This window comes from Struthio camelus, chromosome Z (genome assembly GCF_040807025.1).
Source record: "Struthio camelus isolate bStrCam1 chromosome Z, bStrCam1.hap1, whole genome shotgun sequence".
Taxonomy (NCBI): Eukaryota; Metazoa; Chordata; class Aves; order Struthioniformes; family Struthionidae; genus Struthio; species Struthio camelus.
In genome coordinates this window covers 38,569,773-38,592,120 of record NC_090982.1, presented here as the reverse complement: position 1 = coordinate 38,592,120, position 22,348 = coordinate 38,569,773, and the positions used below count along the sequence as shown (strand labels likewise).

General features: G+C 39.7%; 1 protein-coding gene across 3 annotated transcripts in view; it reads left to right on the top strand.

Moving 5' to 3' along the window:
- The window catches only part of LOC138060825 (multiple epidermal growth factor-like domains protein 10), a 106,616-nt gene extending 85,211 nt beyond the window's left edge, over positions 1-21,405 (top strand). For all 3 annotated transcript variants that reach the window (XM_068927129.1, XM_068927128.1, XM_068927130.1), the window contains 12 exons: positions 2-148; positions 2,365-2,499; positions 2,906-3,034; positions 5,303-5,431; positions 7,084-7,212; positions 9,661-9,789; positions 10,321-10,557; positions 11,563-11,690; positions 11,863-11,986; positions 14,019-14,063; positions 15,647-15,853; positions 16,839-21,405. In XM_068927129.1, the coding sequence (XP_068783230.1) occupies positions 2-148; positions 2,365-2,499; positions 2,906-3,034; positions 5,303-5,431; positions 7,084-7,212; positions 9,661-9,789; positions 10,321-10,557; positions 11,563-11,690; positions 11,863-11,986; positions 14,019-14,063; positions 15,647-15,853; positions 16,839-16,999 (1,700 nt within the window). In that variant the 3' untranslated portion in view covers positions 17,000-21,405. The remainder of the gene's footprint in view (position 1; positions 149-2,364; positions 2,500-2,905; positions 3,035-5,302; positions 5,432-7,083; positions 7,213-9,660; positions 9,790-10,320; positions 10,558-11,562; positions 11,691-11,862; positions 11,987-14,018; positions 14,064-15,646; positions 15,854-16,838) is intronic.
- Positions 21,406-22,348: the final 943 nt, after the last annotated feature.

Sequence of the window (22,348 nt, the reverse complement as noted above, 5' to 3'; positions counted from 1 at the left end):
GGCATACACTGTGACAGTGTGTGCGCAGAGGGACAGTGGGGCCCAAACTGCTCGTTGTCTTGTTACTGCAAAAACGGAGCTTCGTGCTCTCCCGATGATGGCATCTGTGAGTGCGCGCCAGGATACAGAGGCACCACTTGTCAGAGAAGTAAGCACAAAATACATGCTTTGAAATCTCAGTTTCTCCCTCTTTTATTTGGAATATATTTGATATAATACTGTACTACTGTGTTAACTGTGCTGTGAAACAGTCCTCGACTGGACTTCTTCATTGCCAAATTGTATGAGCGTAGAGAAATAGGTATTAGTTGAAGTTAACAACGTTTCCCACAGCCCTCTTCTAGTTACTGCATAACTTTGCATTTATTTACTAGTGGTGCAGTCACATAGCTGTGCATGTGACTTTATAAGCAACAAATATGGTAAGGGAGTCCATTCTAAGGCTGACGTTCCCAAATGTGATTGACCAAGATTCATTTTTCAGTAGATATTTAGTGGCTAATTAAAGCGTGCCCGAGTTTCAGAAGTTAGAAACCTTAGCTTCCCATTGAGTTTGATAGGAATCATTAGCTTAATTATTGCTTTTAACATTTCTTTTGAAGTAGCAAAGAATGACCAGTAGGATCAGGCCTCACTGTAAGTAAGAGGTGTTATGTGTACACGTGCTTGGATTTGAAAAATTCGTCGCTGTAAAACCTAAATGTTTGTTACCAGGAGAAGAGAGGCAAATCATACTGGAAACAGGGAGGCAAAAATAAGATGATGTGCAAAATGTCCGCCCATCCAAGAAAATTTATCACAGTTTACCAGTTGCCCACCTGTCCTCAGTTCGCATTGTAGCAGATAGGAGGGAGAGGTGGCCAGAGCAGAGCAACGCGACTCCTCCACGCTTGGAGGCTAGCCCTGTTTCCGGAGGAGGTCAAGAAGCAGGTGGAATAAAGCCAAGCAGAGAGGCTACTGGGTCCTCTGAAAGAGGCAGAAAAGGAAGAAGACCCAGAAGGTGAAGGGAGAACCAGAGGAGTCCAGGCACGGCAGTATGTCAGGGTGAAAAGTGTGGTTGCCTCTGGTAGTACTAAATGCTTTACGGTAGTATTAGTTTCTCTTAAGCATTTCTAACTGAGTGCAGCAATTATTCTCACTATCTCATCTCTGAAGGCTTTCCAGTTAATCAGTTAATCCAAAGGTAGACTAAATGTAAAACTTCCTTGTGCCTTGGAACCAATGTATATAACGAAGAGAAGCAGCTTCCCCTCCAATGGCCCTTGGAGCCAGGCTCTCATGCACGGTTCAGAGGCCAGGAGGACGTACAAATAATTTGATTCCCAATCAGAAAGTGCCTGTTCAGTAAACAGGAAGACCTTAAGGCACTGTTTCACTTGGAAAAGTTAAGTTCCCTAGAGAAATCCGACCACGTAACTTATATCAAGCGTATAACTGAAAGGCTGAATCTTGAATGAAATTAAAATATTGAAAAGATACCAAGTTGCTTTTCGTAAGTGCTAATTGCTGCTGTGCAACAGATATTTGACTTGAAGCATTACCTAATACTCTAATCAGGAAAAAAAATGCCCAAAGGGATTAGAGAAACAAAGATTTCATGCAACAGCCTTCCCTCCCCTTCCCCCCCCACCCCCCCCCCCCGTCGGTTTATTTGGCTGATGGTGGTGGTCTGCATAAGAAGGGACTAGTGCCTTTGGCATAAGAATTAAGCAGAGGACTGTATTTTTCAGGTCTCAAGTTCTGTAAAAGCAAGGGAGGTGATGTGTAGCTGACTATCTCATGTAATGAGTACAGTGAATACTTAACTGAAAGGATGGCTTGAAAACATTTATGCCTTTTTTCAGTGAAGTAATGGCTAAAGGCGTCTAGATTTGTATACCAATTTAGGAGGTGCATAAGAAGTTGAAGTTTAAGGAGACTCTACTCGTCTACAGATAAAACTATCTATCTATCTGTCTCCCTCGTTTTTAAAGTATTTTTCTTCAAATACGCTTTTAAAAGATGTTCATGCTGTAGAAGACATATAATATATAGGCAAATATGTATATATATTTCAAAAATAGCACAATTAAAATGTTTCTGTTCTCTTAAGTAACAGTGTATTTGACCTGACAAGTAATGGATTGTCCACTAGGCAATTACTAACTAGACTACAGTAAGCCCTCAAGGAAGAGGATTAAATCTCCTTTACATGCGTGTACAGCATTCTGCGTTTATTGAAACTGCATGAATAATAACAACCACCCTTGCAATCCTTGTGTATTTAGAAAGTAGAGCTGATCAAGCGGTGAGCCCACTAAAGAGGAGTTCATGGCTGTATAGGTAGCGCCAGAGACGACGACGGTCTGTTCTTTCTAATTCCAGTTTGTTCCCCTGGGTTTTATGGACACCGTTGCAGCCAGACATGCCCCCAGTGTGTGCACAGCAGTGGTCCCTGCCACCACATTACTGGACTATGTGACTGCTTACCTGGATTTACAGGAGCCCTTTGTAATGAAGGTACAAGCTGTAATTAATGCTCCTCTAATTACTACGATGCTTGGTAGATGCCAAGAATTCTAATAACGTTCCTTTTATCTATTGGATACCTATAAGACTAAAAATGGTTTCTGTTGTAGTATGTGAAGTTTGTAAATGTTGAATCTTAGGCAATTTTAAGCTGTTTGAAAATTTATGAGAAGTATGAAAAATGCCTCTCTTCAAACCAACGCTCTTTTTTCTATGTATTGTTTGTAAAATGGGTAATTGAAATGGGCTTACCAGAACCTATAATGCCTTGCTTCAGTATTATACTAAATAATATACTTTTCTTGATCCAAACACCAGTTGTTTTTTCTTAAAATAAAGAAGATGCAATCTATGTGCTAATTTCTAAAGAATTCTAATACTGATATCTTGTTCTCAGTGTGTCCCAGCGGCAGATTTGGCAAGAACTGCATTGGAATCTGCACCTGTACCAATAACGGCACGTGTAATCCTATCGACAGGTCTTGTCAGTGCTACCCTGGCTGGATTGGTAGTGACTGCTCTCAGCGTAAGTGTCAACTTTTTTTTCTGTTACTTTTCAGTAGCTGAACCGTGACTAGTTGTTTTAAATTCTCTACTTCTTGGTGAAAAAAATACTTTCAAAGTGAAAAGTGAGAACTTCATGATGTGTCATGAAGAGAGATTTGCCTTTTTTGTATTTCATTTGCATTATTACAAACTTATTTGCGTTATTACAAAAACTCATTTGCATTGTGAACTTTCTAAGAAGGCTGGGGGGCTGCTTCACAGAGTTATTTTATTAAATAATTAGGTGTACTACTGATACGTTCCTGATACAAGAAACAAATTCCTGAAACAAAATTCTCAAAGGAAGCATAACCAATTCCATAAAGTAATAAAATGCACATAGTCCTGCAGTGCATGTGTACAAAAACTTCAGTCAGCCCGTTTTTAAGAATAAATGTAGTTACATCAGACCCTCATACCTCAAAATTCAAAAGACACTGCGCAAGGGTTTCCAGGGAGGTGCATTTCCTAATAACATGCCTCATTGACTGGTCCAGGTTAGCTGGCTCTGTACCGGTGCGATGTAACATCTGGTCCGTTTGGAAAAAACCCTTCTTTGCTGGCTAAATTCTGCGAAGTGATTAGCATCCGCAACTATGTATGAGATGAAAATAAATTTTGAGCCTGTTCCTGTGGAAGCCAGTAGCAGCATAGGTGCTGGGTCCATATTTTTATGGTGAAATAAGCAGGTTATTGGAAGAGTAGCAGCATAGGAGTATTTGGGAAGAGGAGAGACTTAATCACTGAATGAATATAAGAAAATGGTGCCAGCAGTATGAATGGAGGCTTCTATTGAGGCTGTGCTCAGGAACCATAGGAAAAGTTTATTTGCTTTATGAAACAGCCTTTCGTTCCCATGGAAAATAATGATTCCATTAATTTCTTTTGGAACTACTGACCTTCTTGAAACACTTAACCTTTCTTCTGTATGTGATCTACATTCCTTCTTGGCTGACCACTAATGTCATACAAGAAATAACAGTACTAAAAATCACTGTAAATCACCAATTGAAACAACAGCAGCAAACTTATTACAAAATGTGTTTTATTTCATTAAAATGGAATATGTTTCTTAACAGTGAATTGTGGGCAAGGGTAACGCTTTGCAAAAATACAGGCCACACATATATCAATCTTTTTGCTTGTACAAACATTTAAAGGATCAAAAAGTTTCTCTTGCTCCTAAGACAGGTCTCTGGACAACCAAATCCAGTGTACAATCATGAGGAGATATCAGTCTTTTTAAACTAATACAGAAGTAGGGATCAGACTTTAGAGTCTAGCCTGTTTCTCCTCTCCTGTAAAATACTCCTTTTTTGCTTCCAGAGAACTGTTTTTGAATAGCACAAGTCTATACTAAAGGAACAAAAAACCTTAAGATGTAAATCCTAGGTTTTCACAGAACAGACCTATTCTTAGAGCACCTTCTGCACTTAGTGATATTCTGACATAGGGAAACTTTTCTGTTGCTGTCTCTGAACAATAATTAGCATTTTGGGATTACTTCACTACTCTTATGGTAGCATTCAGTATCTGATTTGTTCACCATGACATTTTCAAAGTAATCACTGAAATTGCATCTCATAATGTTTTTAGACACTGTTATGAGTAAAAAAAACTTCCTACTTTATAGTTGCTTGCTTATTAGAAATATATTGATTGGTGGGCCTGTGGAAACAACCGGGTAAATCAGAAGCCTTATCCGGTCCAGAAACTGTACCTTAATCTAGTTACATGTTCCACACTTAGGCAAAAATACAGAATCTAACAGTGGAAATACAGGGAGTAGCCTTGCTGTTATGTCAGGCTACAAGATACGTTTCAACCTTCTCTGTCTGTTCTCCTTCACGTTTGAGATTTAAAATGCTTAACCCCTTGACAGTGTGCAGTTGAACTGTCTTCAGATGAAAAACTCACTCAAGAAAAGAGATGGATGTTGCTCTGTGATCCAGTCTGTGAGAAAACTAGTATAAGATAACAGCGTCCTAGTTACCTAGTATCAGATATGTACCTCTGGTTTCTTTCACGTGTATAATTTTTTTTCCAGCACTTTTTATCTAGAACAAATGACTCATTAGTTTAAAAAAAACCAAAATCAGTGCTTGTCTATCTGCTCAGAACAGAGCAGCCTAATGTGGTTTAAAAAAAAAAAAAAAAAACCAAGCAAGACTCATATTTGAATGAGTGCTCAATGTTAATGAGCAGTGAGGATCCTTGTCGTTTGAGATTAATTGATTTGTTGTTCTAGCTTGTCCACCTTCCCACTGGGGTCCCAACTGCATCCACACGTGCAACTGCCACAACGGAGCTTACTGCAGTGCCTATGACGGGGAGTGCAAATGTACCCCGGGATGGACTGGCCTTTACTGTACCCAAAGTAAGTGACCCTTATTGTCCATTCATGCTCTTATGGGCCTGCAAATCAGTGACAGAATTTTCCTTTGGTATTTTCACCACTTTACTTACGGATTTCTTTCTGCGCTGCTAACCTTTTCACACCCAGCAGGCCTACTGCATTGCCTCCGCAGTCGCCGGAGAGGTCCTCGTGTACACCCCGGCACAGCTTCAGCCATGTTTGCATTCAGGCTCCTCTCTGGCCTTCCTGCAGAGGAAGGCAACTTTTGGCTGCGGCTGGGTGTCCCTGGATGTCACCACTGCACGTGGGTCATTGTGGCCCTATGTGCAGTGTGGATGCCATCAGCTGTGCGGGCAGCGTGCTGGTACTGTGTAATTCCTTCCCTCTCCAAAACCTCCCCAGGAAACCTTCCAGCGCTGGGGATGCAGTAACCAATCTTATAACATCATAACACAGAGCTGACTGAAGCACAAGAATAGCTTGTGCCTTAGCTGTGGCTGTGATCTACTGAGGCACAGTCCCTGTCGGCACTGCAAAGTGATCGTGTGGTCCATCTCTCGTCTGTAATTGTTACATCCTGGAGGGCGACTGCTCACAGCAACTCTTGCTCGGCACATATACCGATATAGAAGCTATTTTATCTGGAATTTAGAAGCCGAACTTCATGAGGTTGTTATTTCATCATTTCTTTTGGAATTTTCTTTGTATAATTAATACATTAAATTACTGACGTTTCTAAGATGTTTTCATTAGAAGAAAAATATCAGCAATGCAGTGACTGGGAATAGGTATATGGCACTCATTATATGCTGGCTAACAGTTCACACGAAGTTCGAAAGAGAAAAATTTGTTAGAGATGGATATTGATAGGGAAAAGGTTGGTTTCTTGTTATCTTTATCATAAGCGGTTATATTTATGGCTCGTATTTGGCTTATCTTCATTCGAGGCATGCCCACTGTTTACAATCCGGGCACAAGTATTATCTTTGAACTCAAAATAAATAGCTAATTGTTTTGCATTCAGTGTTAAAAAGCACAGTTTTCATGAAGTCGCAACTCTTCTTTTTCAACTGAACAGTGTCATAGTGGCAGGAAATAACACATATATTATAGGGCCATATGGATGCAGCTCTGGAACACATTCACGGTACTGGTTCAGCTGTCAGCTCTCGTGGTTATTTTGCTTCCTGCTGGTGAATAATGATCTCTGTGCGGTGATACGTCGTCTTCATACTGAAGTGGCATCTTTGTGAAGAGTGGAGACACAATATGTTGTTATTTTTGCTCTTTATGCTTCAACATCGACTGTGCTGAAAATATGTCCAAAGATCCATTTATCGCTAGACAGCCTCCCTCTACTGGTTCACAAAGCACCCTCTTTCTTCTCCTGCAAATATCTCCTTAAAACCCATTGCTTCTAACAGCCCATCTTGCTACCTTCTTCTGATCGTCTGCTGTCCCCACAAGTTCCCATTCTCATTTTTGTATAGTTGTTTGTCTGCTGCATATTTTAAACTGCTTAGAATAGGGTAGGTCTTAATCTGTTGCGCTTACGGAGCGCATGTTGCGTAGCAGGGCTACAGAAATGACTTTTCAATAGCATAAGAATATTTGAATGTTATTTCTAGAGCAGTTTTTTCACTCTGTTTTCCCTCCCCCTCCTTGTGTTGCAGGATGTCCCCTAGGGTTTTACGGGAAGGATTGTGCCTTGATTTGCCAATGTCAGAACGGAGCCGACTGCGACCACATAACGGGGCAGTGTACCTGCCGCACAGGATTCATGGGGAAACACTGTGAGCAGAGTAAGTGGGAGCTGGAATTGGTCATGCTTGATAACAACAAATACTAAAACCTCGAGCCGAACTTCTGTTGTTTTGGTCCGTGTTCTCATACAGCCTTTTGGCCTCACTGGCAGTTTTGGCTGAGCAAGAGCTTCAGGAATTCGACCAAGGCTTTTTCCAAACATATGAAAACCCACAGAATTAATTATTGGGACTGATTATGATGGCTGTTCCTTTTCAATGTAGCTATAAATCGAAAGACATTGCACTACGTTCTGGTTGCTTTGGGCATAATGCTAAAAAAAACTCCCAACAACCCTGACATGTAAAAGTAACAAATGAATCCAAGTAATTGTCATTAGCATAAACCACAATGAAAATAAATAGTTGGAAAACTAAAGATTAGATGTACCACATCAATCCTAGTGGATTAAATTCTTTGCAATGTGACGTTACGATACAATTGGATTATAAGAGGACGATAAATGGCATTTTGTTTTCGTATGTGGCTAATTCTTTCACCAGTTGCATAACAGTAAATCAAGAGTAACGCCACTACAATCAGTGGTGGTATGATGTTGTAAAACACTAGAAGACTAATCAGGCTTCAAAGCAGGGAATCCGGGTAGTCCAACTTTTGTTAAGATTACAGAACGGTGCTCCCATACTTCACGCATTGTACCGCACTGCAAAGCCATCCGTTCAACACAAGACCTACATGCCCCTGATGTTTTACTTCATTACTATTTTGAAGGCTTAAATGGATCTTTGGCTTCAGCAGCAGCCTGCACAGGGCAAAGCGGAACACGCTCCCTGTTATCTGCAACCAGGGCTGATGTAGCTGCGTCGGAGCAGAAGGATCACGTGGTGGCCGCAGGCACCACACCTGGCAGCCCTGGAGTAGAAGGTGCCGGAGGGCATTACCCTGTACTAAACATCTCTCCTTACAGGCACCCTTTAATCTCTCAACAGTGAGTCTAGCCCCAGCTGCAACACGTGTTACTTTTCTAAAACTAATGGGCATTCCTCGCTGATTCAAAATGTTTCGCTTCAAAAGAGCGATAGTGTTTAGATAAACTTTTTTTGCAAGATCCTCTTTTGAGGTTGTCAAAACAAAATATTTATTTTAATGTTTTGGCAAATGTGAATTTATTATTTTGTTTCACAGATTTGGTATTTTGTCCTATGATCTGATAATGATTCATTAAAATGTTTTGGTATTTCTGAACTGGAATTTTAGTTTAAAAAATAGACTTTTTGTTCCAATTCAGATTTCAAAATGCCAAAATACCTCACAGAACAATGTTTTTTGGCTAGCCATGGTCTTCAGTAGTGCTAATCTTGTTTTACTGAATGAAACCAAGAGAAGAATAAGCATGAAATTGCACTTGTATCTGGTTTTATCAAGACTGCAAAAAAGTTTCTCTGGCACCTATTGTGTTGCATTATCTTGTAAATTATTCTAATGTACGAATAAATAAAAGATGAGTTGGATTTTTTTTTTAAAAAAGGAAAACAAATCAGTCTAGTTACAAAACCCCTGAGACATTCAGAAAATTGAATCTCAAAAGGAGAAGAAACACCACACTTTTTCAAACCATCTGTAGTACAATAATGTAAAGTCACACGTTAACAGAGGTGGCGATACAAAAAAAAAAAAAACATTGTTATTGGTGCAGGATAATTCTCTACCATATTAATTACGTGGCAAAGCAGACACTTTGATCAGTAATTAATTATTGTATGCAAATCATTTTGGGAGAGACAAGTTCCTGTAAAACTGTTCCAGTTAGCTTACTTTTCATAGGTTCTTCACATTTTTCTCGGTGATAGTTTCTCATTATGATGTCAAAATATGCTATAAGCAGTGCAGGACCGGTTTCATTTTCTTTATAAATATATGGTGTATATTAGACTCATTCCTACAGTTCTTATCTCCTACTCCGTTACCACAGTAGCACATATGTCATATGACATGACACCAGCCACATATCTGACATCACTTATACGATTACATGATGTTTCAAGTGCTGAGATTTGAATAACTTGGGGATACCTGACATCCTGGTGTAAAACTGGCACTTTATTCACCTTTTGTCCATTTTTCATTGTCGTCTAGCCTGTTAATCTTTGTTTTTCTGATTTCATATTCATTTCCTTAGAAGCACCAAGATTATGGGTCATGGAAAATAACTTCTGAGTGTAATTCCCCTTTTGCCTTTACATGCGTATCCGCCTGCGCACATACCTGCACCCACGATCCCTGCTTATCTTGGGAAAGTGTTTTCGGTAGAGTTCTACCAGTAAGAACATATTGCCATCTGCTGGCCACTTAAAAAAACATGTGTGATTTGACAAAGCTCAAGTGCGGGCATATAAGATCCTGTAGGTGTGCAATAGCAAAACATTTCAGCAGCAATAACTTGCGTCTACTTTTGATGTGTACTTATTTAATCTTATTTTGTGCAGAATGCCCTCAAGGTACCTATGGGTATGGATGCCGGCAGTTATGCGACTGTCTGAACAACTCCACGTGTGACCACATTACAGGAACATGTTACTGCAGCCCAGGCTGGAAGGGGGCCAGGTGTGATCAAGGTAAAAGCCTAGATGCAATAAAATTATTGTGACTGGGTTCTCTAAAAACAGGATCAGTCTATTAGATGTCATGTCTGTATCAGTTGTTAATTTAATCTGATAAATTATGTGTGTTTAAATAGTCTGTTTTATTAAGTTAGATGTACTCTGTAGATTTTTTTAAATATTAGATGCCTCAGAGATAGTTTATTGGAGCAACACGCTCAGGTGCAGATTGCATGAAATCTTCTAGATTGCAGTGCTGTCCAAAGCTGCTGATAGAGCATGTGCTTTATCTGCTCTGTATGTTTTGCCTAGAGAATGGTCTTACTTTTTCAAATCCATGAAATACCTCTTTCTATAAAGATGATGAATGCTTTTCCTTAAGGCTAGGGTTGTCTTTACATTGGTTTCTGACATAGTTCTATTTTTGCATTATTAGATACAGTTAGAATTAGCAGAAAGATTTAGAAGTGAAATACTGTCCTCTACTCCTGACACATGAGCCTCTGCATAAATTTGTGTTGTATATTTCCGTTGTTTGTATTTCAGCTGGTGTAATTATAGTGGGAAACTTGAACAGCTTAAGCCGTACCAGCACTGCCATCCCTGCTGATTCGTACCAGATAGGGGCTATAGCAGGCATCATCATTCTTGTCCTGGTTGTGCTTTTCCTGCTAGTGCTGTTCATCATTTACAGACACAAGCAGAAAGGGAAAGAAACACATATGCCCGCAGTGACCTATACCCCTGCTATGCGGGTCATCAATGCAGATTACACCATTGCAGGTAAGTGCAAATCTGTGCAGGAATTTTGGAGCAGAAGGGTTTTTTTTTCTCCCCCTCTTGGCTTTGAGCTTTTAACTGAGGTTCAAATCTGGCCCTAACAATGTTTGAATGCGTACGTTGCACCTCTTTGCGTTAGTGAGTGCTACTGCGAGCAGGAGTGTATTTGGTTCCCAGAGAGGGTATCTGAAATTCTGCCCTGAAAGCCTCACTGGAAAGAGAGGCAGGGCAAGCTTTCCCCTCTTGAAGAGGATGAAGGCCGAGACCCACTGCTATCAGTGCCCCTTTCCGGGACAGCGGCTGCTGGGACCCTGCTGGCAGCGCCACTGGCACACCAGACGCGTGGGGTGCTAGGGCAGGCTCATGTGTTTGCCTCTCAGCTGGCAGAGGTGGCTCATCCGAGTGCAGAAGGATGCTGGTCTAGCATCTATAGTCATTTAGTTTGTTCTGTGTCAGTTTTTTAACCTCTGCATTTAATGCTGTAAAGCTGTTTAACCCTTGTAAAATATGTTTCCTGCTGAGTAAAGGAATTCGCTGACCATACCTACACCTTGCTTTACTGTGTAACATCCCCAAATGTTTCTTTGCATTAAACAGTGGGAGTATGGAGTTGTCAGAGCAGATAAAGACATCTTTTGACAATAGCAGCAGGGTTAGTGATACAGTAGAAGCAGAACCAGAAAATGTTGTGGCCTTGGTGATAAAAGTGTCTACAATTAGGACAGTGCTACAGCTACAGACAGTGGAAGGAGGCAAAGAGAGCAAGGAACCACGGCAGAAAGGGAAGCCGGCCAGTAACACTTGAGAATGCTCTTTGCTGAAAGTGAAGTCATGGATAGTCACTTACTGCTCTGTTTAGTTGATTTAAATGTATGCAAAACTTTCAGAATTTTGTTCTTCAAGAAACTCTGGACCAAATGCTGAAATTAATGCAGCACTGTCAAGAACATATCTTAGAAAGGGAGATGGCACATCAAGTTGCTCATTCTCTTTTTACTTTCCTTTCAGAAACCATGCCTCATGGTAACGGTGGAAATGCTAACAGTCACTACTTCTCCAACCCTAGTTACCATACTCTAACACAGTGTACCACCCCACCTCATGTCAACAACATGGACAGACTGACCCTGGCAAAGGTAAAACATAAAAATGTAGAGGCTTCTGTGTAGATGAGCCTCTGATATCTTTTACTTTCTTCCCTAATGTCTTGTATTGAATTTATTTTTACTTTCATTGATTATCACCTTGTAGAAATTCGGCAACCCTTAATCATTTTCAGTTCCTGTTATCTGTCTTTCTTTGAAATAGTCAAAAAACAACCAGCTGTTTGTCAATCTTAAAAATGTGGAACCTGGAAAACGAGGCACCGTCATGGACTACACGGGAACGCTGCCTGCAGACTGGAAACACGGTGGTTACCTCAATGAGCTTGGTAAGGAAAAAAAAAGGAGGAAAAGGTGGATGTTACTCATTGTGGTTGTGATGGATTGGAAGGCAGAGTTTTTTTTCCCCGTGTAGGATTGGTTCTCCAGGCAAGTGGTATCAAAAGGGTTCTTCTGTGACAGTATGTTACAGAGTGTAACAAAACCTGTAATGCCAGGCTTGTCAGGCAGTGTGTGAGGATCAGGGTTATGGGTTTGACCTTCCTTTAAGGCGGATCCCCAGAGACCAAATATGACTGGTTGAGAGGAACAGTGAACAGACTGATGCCCGGTGCAGACATGATATGCAAAAGAACACATTATTTTGATAGAAACGTTTGCATATTAGTTTTGTTAGACAGTGGGTATTATGCAATAAGGATCCACTCTGGCAAAATTACACAGATTCATATTAAATCACTGGGAGACTGCATAGTTCTGTGGGTTTTTTCTTTTTTTTTTCTTGTTTTAGTCCCCGTCCTATGGAACTGATGCATGAAAAATAGCTTCTAATCATCTGAGCTGCTTTATATGTTCATTCTAAAAGCATCTTCCGAGTTAAGGCTCCTGCTTGCCAAGAGATAGAGCACTGTTCTTATGAAGGGAAATTCCCCAAGTGGTGAAAGTCCTATGTCCTGCTTTTTGCTGTCTTTTCATCCTTCATGAATTCCAAAAAGGCTTGCACTGGATTGCACTGATCATATCTCTGACCAGTAAAAAGCTTGATAGGGATTTTCAGCGCTAGTATAATTTAGAACATTGTTTCACCACCATCATTTCTGGTCCCTACCAGTATCGGGTTCTGGGAATCAGAATCGTAGTTTGCAGCCACTATTTTTTCCACCCCCTCATCCCAAATCTTCAGCTAACCATAGTTCAGCCTAAGAACTTTTTTTCACGAAAGGGTTTCAGTCATAATGTTTTTCAGCTCTACGTTTGCTTAGAGTGTTTGTCCTCGTACTCAAAACTCCTAAGAGATATTAGCTGTGGTTAACCTATAGTAATAAACCATGGAGAGACGGGTTGATTCCAGAGGACTGGATGAATGCTGATGACATGCTGGTTTTCTGAGAGAGAAAATGGGATGACTTGGGTAACTCTGGGCTGGGGACCTTGGCATTAGTCCAGGCAAAAACAACAGAACAGTTGACATGGCATCTAATTAAGGAAGATTTATGGGATGAGAATACAATTTATGCCAATTGTTTTATTAAAAACAGATATTCCCAAATAATGTAATTTTGTTCTTGGATACTGTGAGTTTTGTTGATAGAGATACTGTGTTAGACATAATAGTTTTAGGCTTTTGAAAGGCTTCTAACATAGTACCACGATGCATTCTGATTTAAAAAATTAGCACTTCACAATATCACTTAAAGCTATTTGAATGGATTAGCAACTAGATAAGTGCCAGATCTCCAGAACCAGTTGTCAGTCACTGCTGATTGCTGTTGTTTATATTCGGGTTTATCCTGGGGAAAATGTGTTAATAGCAGACAATTGCATAGCTGTAGACACGGACATAAAGAGCTTTAGGCCATTCCTGTAGGCCAAGGGCCTGAAAAGGAGTGACCCTGAAAAATACGACAGGAGTAATTAACCTTAGGAGTAAAGTACCAAGAGTTGCAGTGAACTTGCTATACCCTGAGGTCTTCGGGTCAGGATGGATGCCTTTCTGGGAGATACAGTTTATTCAGACAAAAAATACGCTTTAATCAAAAAGCAGTTATTGGGCTCATTCAAGAGTAACTGGGTGAAATGTAATGGCCTGTGACATATGTGAGGTCAAAGTAGATAATTTTATAGTCCCTTATGACCTTAAACGCCTGCCTTGCTCAGGGAGCTACTATTTGGAAGTGTGCAAGCACATAGGACCAATGCTTTTGTAACTCTGGACTGGGTAGCTCAGTGCTTGTAAGAGCATTCCTCTGCCAGGGTAGAAATTAACCACAAAGCAATTTTTTAGAAGGTTAGAAGCTGTTATCTAATCATTTTACTTTGATGTTAAAGCTGCTATGTTTCTGGTATCATCATTTTCCTCAGGTGCTTTTGGACTTGATAGGGGATATTTGGGAAAATCCCTGAAAGGTGAGTGTATTTTCTGATGCATTTAAATGAAATAATATAGATATTTAATTTCCTCTTCTAAATCATCTTTGATTTCTGTGAAAGAGAATATAAAATAATTTTGGACTAAATTGTACGTAGTCACTGAAACAATGCATGAAGGGTTGTTTTGGGGGAGTTGTTTTCTTTGAGGGGAGGGATTGCTTTTATGGTTTGGGGTTTTTTTCTCTTTAAAAAAAAAAAAAAAAAAAAGACATTCTAAGCTTCTCATGTCCCGCACATCAACTGTTCCTGTATTACCTGAATCACAACATGGCTCTGTTCTGGCCCATAAAAGGGGATGGCCCCTAACTTCAACCCAGTCAGCCAGGTAGGGATTCATGCTGCCTCCAGAGAAAGGCTTTAGAGGAGATCCAGTTCCTCTTGCAGCTGGCGTGATCCACGTAGGACTGTGCCATGACAAGCCTGCAGTGCTTCATGGAGCTCAGTGCAGGCCTTTGGAAAGTATGAATGTGTAGAGAGGAGTGAAAAGCTCAGGAAATTCAGGGAAATGATATTTTGATCTTTCAAGTTACATGATTTTCTCACGAGACTTTATACTGGACTGTACTGGTGTGAGTCACTATTTTTGTTGCATGATTCAGGTATGCCAAGGTGACTCGAATGTCTAGATATCCAAACAGTGAAAAAAGCGTAGCTAAATATAAAAGAATAATGAGGTAAATATGTAGCAGCTGCTACCTGACGTTCCTTGGTTTTGGAGGATTAGGAGAGGCCTAATTTCAAATACGTTGAAGGTGTCACTGAGTTATAAGCCAGTATTTACTGATCAGCTCCTCATAGTCAGTCTCAAGCTGGATATTCAGAACCAACTGAGAAAGTCTCAGCTTTAAAACTGAAACAACATAGAATACCGCAGAATAACACAGAATACAAAGTAACACAGAAAATAACACGGATACTGTAAAATCTCTTTCCAGCATGAGAAAATACTTCTGAAACCAGTTATTTGTCTTTCAGTCAAATCTCAAAATGACAAGCCATCTGACGCGTCCTCCTCAACTCTCCTATGCATAACCTTATGGAAACTTAGGAGAAACTGGTTACTAGTCAGCATGTTTTCATGGCTGCGTACTCAAACTTGGGGCCTTTCCTAGAAATCACCTTACCAGCCTAGCCGTTAGTATGGGGAGCAGTCTACTAGATCAGTTATTTTAATAGTTTCCTGAGTCTAGCACTTGCAAAGGCAAAAGGTATTCTGAAGTGCCAATTAAAACCTGATTCTGCAAATTACCTGTGTTTAATGGGAACTGAAGGTGCTCAGACTTGGCAGTAAGAATTTGCCTATGGCAAGATCAGACCCATAAAAGAGCAGAGAGGTAGGAAGTGGCTCTGTTAATTGCTATGTAAGACAATTTTTGAAGTGTTGCGACTAGTTTCCATTTAAATACTCGTTTATGAGCAGTTTTGTAGAACTTAAAATTACAGAAGGTCCGTATAACAGCACAGTTTTTCAGAAATGAAAACGTATTTTTCTCTGAATAGTAGCAATGCCCATATTTACGTAGCACATTTGAAAGAGCAGTTTGTTTCTCTTCTTTCAGATCTGGTGAAGAACTCAGAATACAATTTAAGTAATTGCTCTTTAAGTAGTTCTGAAAACCCATATGCTACTATAAAAGACCCACCAGCTCTTGTACCAAAAAATTCAGAATGTGGATACGTTGAAATGAAGTCACCAGCACGCAGGGATTCCCCATACGCCGAAATTGCCAACTCGGCTTCAGCCAATAAGAATGTTTATGAAGTTGGTAAGTACAGACTACATTTTTAGATTGAGAAGCTTAAGGACAAGGAGTACAAGACTCTTCTTCTGGATCAGTTTAGTCAAAACACATGGAAAATCACTGAAAAAAGGTTAATGCTTTCAGATTCTGTCTCCTGCTCGAAAGCTATAACAAACTCATTCTTTTGAGATAAAGTGGTGTAATTCCTGAGAAGACAGTTTGAAATACCTTCAGTTCTGTTCTGTAGCCAAAGGCACCTCTAAATTTCCCTAGTCTGGAAGCCTTTCTTTAAACAACAGCCAAAGATAAGCTCAGCATTTAACTGCAGTATTATTCAGCTCTGGATTAGGCTGCGAAATACTGAATACAGCTGGTCTAGGTGTATGTGAGGGATAGAAGAGCTCTGTTTCCTCTCCTTGGTCAGAAAAAGGAACATCTTCACCCACAAAAGTGTTATTTTGCTGATATGGGTCCTATGTAGTTGCTGCATTATTGAGAAGCCTTTGGGGTTCTTGTGGAATGGTAATTATCCTTATGATCTCTGGACTGAAATAGTGTGCATGTCACGTGTATTAGAGCATATCATTTTCTATTTCTGTTCCCAGTAAGAGATTCCTCTGGAATCCATCAGGATCCCTATTGTGCTACTAAGGATTTTTCTTAAGATCTTGATTAAAAGCCCCAAATTTGGGCCAACATGGCCAGAATTTTGCCTTTTTTAGTTTGTTTGCGCACCAGGAACAGATGCTACTCTGCTTGGTTCTGTCATTAAATACACTCATGGCAGGGCCTTGATGCAGGCTCACAGATGTTATTTGGTGTAAAGCCAAGACACATGAACATCGACTTTTATTTCTACACCTTCATTTCAGGACTCAGCACAACAAAGAATCTATATATTTAAGCAGCAGGGAGAGAATATTTTGCAATGCAGACTGACCTGAAATACTCTGCTTGCCTTCTGTTTGCCTTTTCTTGCGCTCAGTGTATACGTTCTCTTTTGTCGCAGAACCTACGGTGAGTGTTGTCCAGGGAGCGTTCAGTAACAGTGGACATTTCAGCCAGGATCCTTATGATCTTCCAAAAAACAGCCACATTCCATGTCATTATGACTTGCTACCAGTGCGAGATAGCCCCACGTCCTCTACGAAGGAGGTCGGCAGCGAATGACCCTGAAAGCTAATGTGTAGCACAGTGGGACTCTCGAGGAGAACAGTGGCGTGGTTTATGCCCTTTCCTCTAATTTACCATCATATTTGGCTCCTAATCTGTCCAGTAGACAATTGCTATACATTAACCGGGAATCTCAAGATGAGGTTTGTATTGTATGTACAAGGGACAGATGGACAGATGCTGCATAGGAGATCCTGATCAGTGGGGGTTTTTTTGTTTGTTTTTTGGGATTTTTTTGGCAGCAGTTAATTTTATAGAGACAGGTATGCAGCACATTTACACTGTAATCTGCTGGCTTAAAAATAGTAGTTTGCAGATCAATTCTGGTAACAGCTCTCGTTTCAGCTACTTTAAATATGGACTTCATGTTTGTGATTTACTTTGTCATGTTTCAGAGTAGAAATACTCCCAGGACAGTGCAGTTTACCAAATGCCACTTTGTACAGGTGATCTGATTCCTAGTTACATAGAAGAAAAACTGTGTTGCCAAAACTTACCTTCCATTCTGATCTTTAGTCAAGACATTAAGTAACAAGATCTGATGGGATATAGCAAGGCCCAATACTGCAATTGTTTGGGAAAACTATCATCAGATTTTGGTCTGTTACTGGTTACGGGAATACCTTGCTTTTGAATAGTTTTGAAGATGATAAAAGCATTACATACGTCAGTATTATGTGATGCCTCAAGGTCACTGGGTTCTCTAGGCCCAGCACCAGTCCTCAGCAAATCATTTGCTACGTTTCAAATCCATATGTTGCAGTTCTGACCACTGTTTCTGCCATATACAACCAATAATGCATAACATATCAGTAACTACTTCATAAAATATGTAAAATAAATCAGTTTATTTTTGTCGGCATGGACTGAGAGTGAAAGGACAAAGATGATGAACGCTGTAAATCTGAAGTGCAAGGAAAGGTTTAAATTTTATAAACAGGTAGTAATATGGACTGTAATATAGGATAAAAATAGTAAAATGTTCTGTTTTTTTTTTCTTCGAAACAACTAAGCAATCTCTGTGCATATTTGCTGAAAAGGCACCTTTTCTTTTTTATAGTTGATGTAGGGAAAAATATGCTTAAGCTGGTCTTTTGCATTGCTAATAATGTGACACATGTACCCCATTCTTCATTAACTTGTATCTCCATTTTTAAACTGTGCATCTATGTTTCTAGTGATCTAGCTTATAATTGTCAAAATACTCTACTGTGTCTTTTTTTTTTTTTCATTTTTGCATTTTTGCCAACTAGCCTTTATTTTGTCTGGTTAAGGAGCCCTCTGGCAGGGAGGGAGAGGATTAATGTAAAACTAATGTCTGTCATAGGTGGTTAGCAAACACATAATAGCTTAAATTAATGTATTAATTGGAAAAAAAAAAAAACCCTGCGATGTGTTTTTGTTGAGGATAATAATAAGAAAGCAAAAGAAAAGGAAAGAGCAGACTGTCTTTAAAGTTTAGCTCATTCCATTGACTATGCGGATGGAGCTCATCCTTCCAAAAGGCTCCTTTCTCTGTCTCCTATAGTCAGTTGTGACCTGTACAATTCAGCGGAAATAAAATTTGCCAAGGAATTCATCCCTTGATGCAAAATTGTGCACCAAAAATATCAGCCCCAAAATATAATGGTTTATTTAAACTGGCCCTTCTCTTTCAGTGGAAGTTACCTTTAGAAACCTAACAGTGATAGGCTGAGCTGTGGCAGTATTGGCTGCAACTGCTGATAATATCAGCAGTGCTACCTGCTAGCATGCTGGTAGCACAACTCCAGCAGCCTTTTCCACCTTGCCCGGATGCTAACTCTGCAGCTTGTCATGAGTAGGTTCTCCCAAGGCGTGGTGCATCCCTGGCTGATGGAGAAAGGATATGGGAAATTGCATCGTATGGCATATAATGGGAAGCATAAAGTCCCACTGGTCCTCCCTTCTCTCTGCACCGGGGTCGCGTTTCAGCACATCGCAACTGTGATAGGCTGTATGATGCGAAGGGCAGATGATACGTCAACAGTTCGGTGTATGCGCTCTCCAGCTCAGCACAAGGAGTGCCGCAACGGTTCTTTTATCTGAAAGTCTGGATCGCAATACAGTCTCAGACAAAGAATTATCATTATTATTGTGATGGCGTTGATATATTCCTAGGAAAATTGGAACCCGTTGCCTTTGGAATACTAACTGCATTGCAGAGGATCAACCGTAAGAAAAACTTAAAAAAAAAAAAAAAAAAAAAGTTTTCATTTGAAAAAGAATCACAGGGCTGAAATGGAAACGCAATGTACTTTGCATTTATTTGTTGTCATTAAAGTGGTGAAAAATGAGAGCGCTGCTTCTGAAGGCATCGCTGTGGGTGTGCTCAAGGCTGCGAACAGATGTGCCTGTATGAAGCGACCCTTGACGGTCTTTGCTCCTGATGGACATAAGCAGTGGCTGCTTTGCAATTCCTTGGGCAATCCTTGCACATCCTTGGAGTAGACGTTTGATCGGCTTTGGACTTTGCGATTATAGAAACTGCCTACAAGATTTCAAAAGCCAACCACCGTTTAATCCCTCCTTAAGACAAAGTATCGACTGAGTTTGTGTGCACATAGGTACATGTAGTGCTACTGATATATACATGTTTGTACTGTGTGAGACAGACATTAAAATAAAACCTTTCTTCTCTGATGCCGTGAATAGAAATTGCTGTACTTAGCAATCGTGGGCTCACAAAAATTTATTTTCTTGCTCTATGTATAATTTGGAGACTGCTAGGTCAAGTATTCTTCATAATATAACCAGTTCTTTTTGATATACATCAGTGAAGAACTGAATAAATGATTTTTAACTTGTCTGAAAATTTCCAGTAGGTCACATATCCTCAAGTGATATATTCAGCCAAATACTCATGAGAACAGATAAGTTTCTGATCATTTTGCCTATTGCTTATGTTCTAAATACACCCACCACCAAAGTCAGCCTTCTGTACGTGGGTACAACTCCTGCTGAGTAGTCAGCGTAAGCAGTCTGCGTATATCAGCGCTGTGTTTGCAAGACATCTAGGTCAAGTTTAAAGATTTGTGAGTTTTCTTTGTGGATGATCATTGACAGATGCTCAGAAGACCGACTGCCTGCCGGGATAATATAGTCTTGTTAAATGATATCGATGTATCATTGGAAAGGAAGAAAAGCACATCGGACTTGAGTTAGCCATCCTCCTATCTCTTGTATGGGGGAGAGGGAGGCTTCTTCTGGAGGAAACTTTGCTCTTAACTCGGCGGAGACTCACAACTCAAACCTCGTGACTGTTACGTAGCCCTTTTTGTAGATCCTAGTGTGCTCTTTAAAGAACACTTCTCAACGTGTATACTGTGTTCTGGTACGAACTTAATGAATAAGCTGATGTAATAACTTAGTAATCACCATCTGTATAGAGGATTGGCTTCACCAGGCTGTGAATGGAGACTCCTTTTGTCTCTGTATGTTCACGTTACAATAGTGAGAAAGACATCATTGAAACTGAGATAGCTATCCCTAGCAATTTATCAGTTTATTAAAGTAGAAAATTGTGCACAAAGTCAATAGCTGATTTTAAAGGATGTAGAGAGGATAAACTTTGAACTTTTAAACAATGTAGGCGTATTAATTCTGGTCACTTAGAAGCATAATGAACCTCACGGCTCTTTACTTTATCAAATTTTTTTTTTTTAATCACTCTGTTACACATAAACTGTCCTCATCTTAATCTACCCAGAGAACTGCTATTAATTATAATTGCAGATGCGCATGCAGATTACAGGAGAAAGCAGATTTCATTGTACTCGTACTGTCTGCTGAGACAGTCTGCAAAGTCAAGTTAATATTGAAGTGAAGTTAGAATGAAAAATCAAAAGTGGGGAATGTGTTATTTAAAATGTATTGGATTTTCAAAGTACTGTGACTAAAACTGAATTTCTTATTAGGTGTGTTTCCAAATAACAATTCCTACATTGCAGCTCTAAAATCCAGACTGAAGAATACAGAAGCTAATTTTGACGAAAATGCTTTATATTAAAGATTGTATAATACAGTAGTTTAAATGACTGAAAATGAATGGGTGTGTGTTTATTAATTACTGTACAGAAAATCTTGCCATGTTTGGTACACTTATACTAGTGCTAGAGCACTGGACCTAACTCTTCTATTTTCAGTTTTCTAGCCCACAAGACTTCACTTTGATATGATTGAATTGTAATATATTTTTTAAAGAAAACCTACCAAGTATGTCTGGCTTTTTTTTTCTTAGCTGTAACAAAAAAAGTGTTTTGTTGTTAAAATATTTTTATTTTCCAAAGATGACTGATGTTCATCATTTTGCCCTTCATTACCATTTATTTCACTTCCCATACTTGTAGGTTAATGTAATAAACTTTCTAATGAAAGATGGAAAATGCTGTGAATTTTTTTGCTTTGTTTTCCATTCTCTCAGGATGCATATTGAAGTAGCATTGGAAATGTAAGGAATGTTTTCTTTGCACATACACTGGACCAGTAAGTAATGTATGTTACTTTCCTTCTTCTAAAAAGTAAGACCTTTGCGATGCTCTGCAGAAAATCAAAGCTGATTTTGAATTTGAAACTCAAGTCCTGCTTAGACCTTTGAACAAACTGAGTGAGTTACCTTCAATGGGACAGCCAGTTTTCTATAGGAAGAGCATTTTCTATCCACAAACAACAACAAAAAAGAAAATGCCTTAGCTATGCGTTCGTGTATTTAAAAATGACGGGATTCTGCAACATTTGTGTGATTTAAATTACCTCATTAGCATCTTATTTTTGTTATCAGCATTTCTACTGCAAATCGGCCGAAACAAAGCTGACCTCGACGGCATTTCAAGGTTAATTTTTCACACTGATCGACTCTACTTGGACAACTGTCCTATTTAGTACAGCCTCTGGCTCTTCCCTTCTCATCAACATTAATTATCAGAGACAATGCAAGGGAAATTCTATTTCCATTCATGTTACTCTTCCCCTAAATCCCTACCATGGCAACAATAATGGTGTGTAGGATTTTGCTGCACATAAACTTCATTTTTAAATGAAAACTGGGAAAGATACGCTTTGAAAACTGCAGCAACACAAAGAAACCGACTGGATACAAACTTTTCCTAGCGGTGTGTTTATTTTATTGCCCTGGAGTTAGTGACTGATATATGGTCTATGCGACATGTGAACATCAAGGGCCATCCTTCAAATTAGCACTGTCACAAGCCTGTGAAACCATCAGCATTAACGGATGGCAATGCAGAAGGTATGTTACTCTCTTCAGGAGACTACGAGCAATTTCTGTGCACTGCTAAGGTTAAAGCCTGCCGTTTTCATAGGATTGCT